A 1101-nucleotide genomic window follows, 5' to 3' on the forward strand; every position below is an offset into this window, starting at 1 on the left:
CTGCTCTGAGATTCTGCTCAGTAACGGATGCAGCTGTTCGTCAGGCCAGTCCTGGAGAAGACCGGAGACAATGTACAGCTGTGCTTCGGGGAGTCTGTCTGTGAAGAGGTCACCTGGCGCAAAGACAGCAGGGTCAGAGGGCAGAGGGCTCGACCTTCCCCACGTGGAGCCTCGGCCCAGCCTGGGGCCTGGGGCCTGAGGGGCAGCAGGGTGGGGTCTCCCAGAGCCAGGCCGCTGTGCCGGGGCTGCCAGGGCTGCCTGGTGTCAAGTGAGCGCGCGGCCACAGCGGCCCGGCCGTGCCCCAGCCCCAGGGTCAGCTGCAGGTCAGACCACCGCTGCCGGAGGTTGCCACACACGGCCGGCTCGGCCTCGTTCCTAGGCTGCAGACGCTCCGGGAACCCGCTCAGCGCACAGCGCACGCTGGCTGGTTGACGGACGGGGCGGTGTGGAGGCGCACGGGCCGGGAGGAGAACCCAGGTCTCCCGCATGGAGGGAGAGCATCCTACCCCGGAACCCCCGCCCCGCGCGCGTTCCTGCCCTCTGTGAACAGCGCATCCACAGCACAACGCCAAGGTCGGCACGGAGCGTCCACGGGGCCGGGCTGTGGCGCCCAGCTCTAGGGGCATGGGCCGGTCGGGAAGCTGCTATGAAGGGATTTCACCAGGTGACTGATGTTCCCACTCAGGTGACTGTAAGCAAAGGAGTGATCTTTGATAGCGTGGGTGGGCCTGGGCCAATCAGCTGGAGACCTTAAAAAACTAATGTTTCTGAGGAAAGAAGGATTCTGCCTCAGGACCCTAACACACACTTCCTGCTGCTGTTCCAGCCTGCTGCCGCCTCTGCTGCCGGCACGTCCACTCTGTCCTCTAGGGGCGCTGTGGGTCCAAAGAGACTCCGTGGCACTGGGTGTGCTCTAGGCTTTGCTTCCAGTGGGCTGTGGTTTGGGCTTTGCTTCCAATGGGTTTACTTTAGGGTTTCCTTCTGTGAAGATTGACAGCCTTGGAGACCCTTTGGGGCAGTTCCACTCTGTCCTCTAGGGGCGCTGGGGGTCAGAATGGACTCCAGGCAGTGGGTGTGGTTTGGGCTTTGCTTCTGTGAAGA

At 63.2% G+C, this 1101-nt stretch overlaps 1 protein-coding gene across 1 annotated transcript in view; it reads right to left on the minus strand.

Moving 5' to 3' along the window:
• The window catches only part of ASMTL (acetylserotonin O-methyltransferase like), a gene marked incomplete at its 5' end in the record, with an annotated part of 12891 nt that overhangs the window by 532 nt on the left and 11258 nt on the right, over positions 1-1101 (minus strand). The window contains 2 exons of the mRNA XM_007956775.1: positions 5-113; positions 164-424. Coding sequence (XP_007954966.1) covers positions 5-113; positions 164-424 — 370 coding nt within the window. The remainder of the gene's footprint in view (positions 1-4; positions 114-163; positions 425-1101) is intronic.

This window comes from Orycteropus afer, unplaced genomic scaffold (assembly GCF_000298275.1).
Source record: "Orycteropus afer afer isolate SDZICR_OR568_19922 unplaced genomic scaffold, OryAfe1.0 scaffold00663, whole genome shotgun sequence".
Classification (NCBI taxonomy): domain Eukaryota; kingdom Metazoa; phylum Chordata; class Mammalia; order Tubulidentata; family Orycteropodidae; genus Orycteropus; species Orycteropus afer.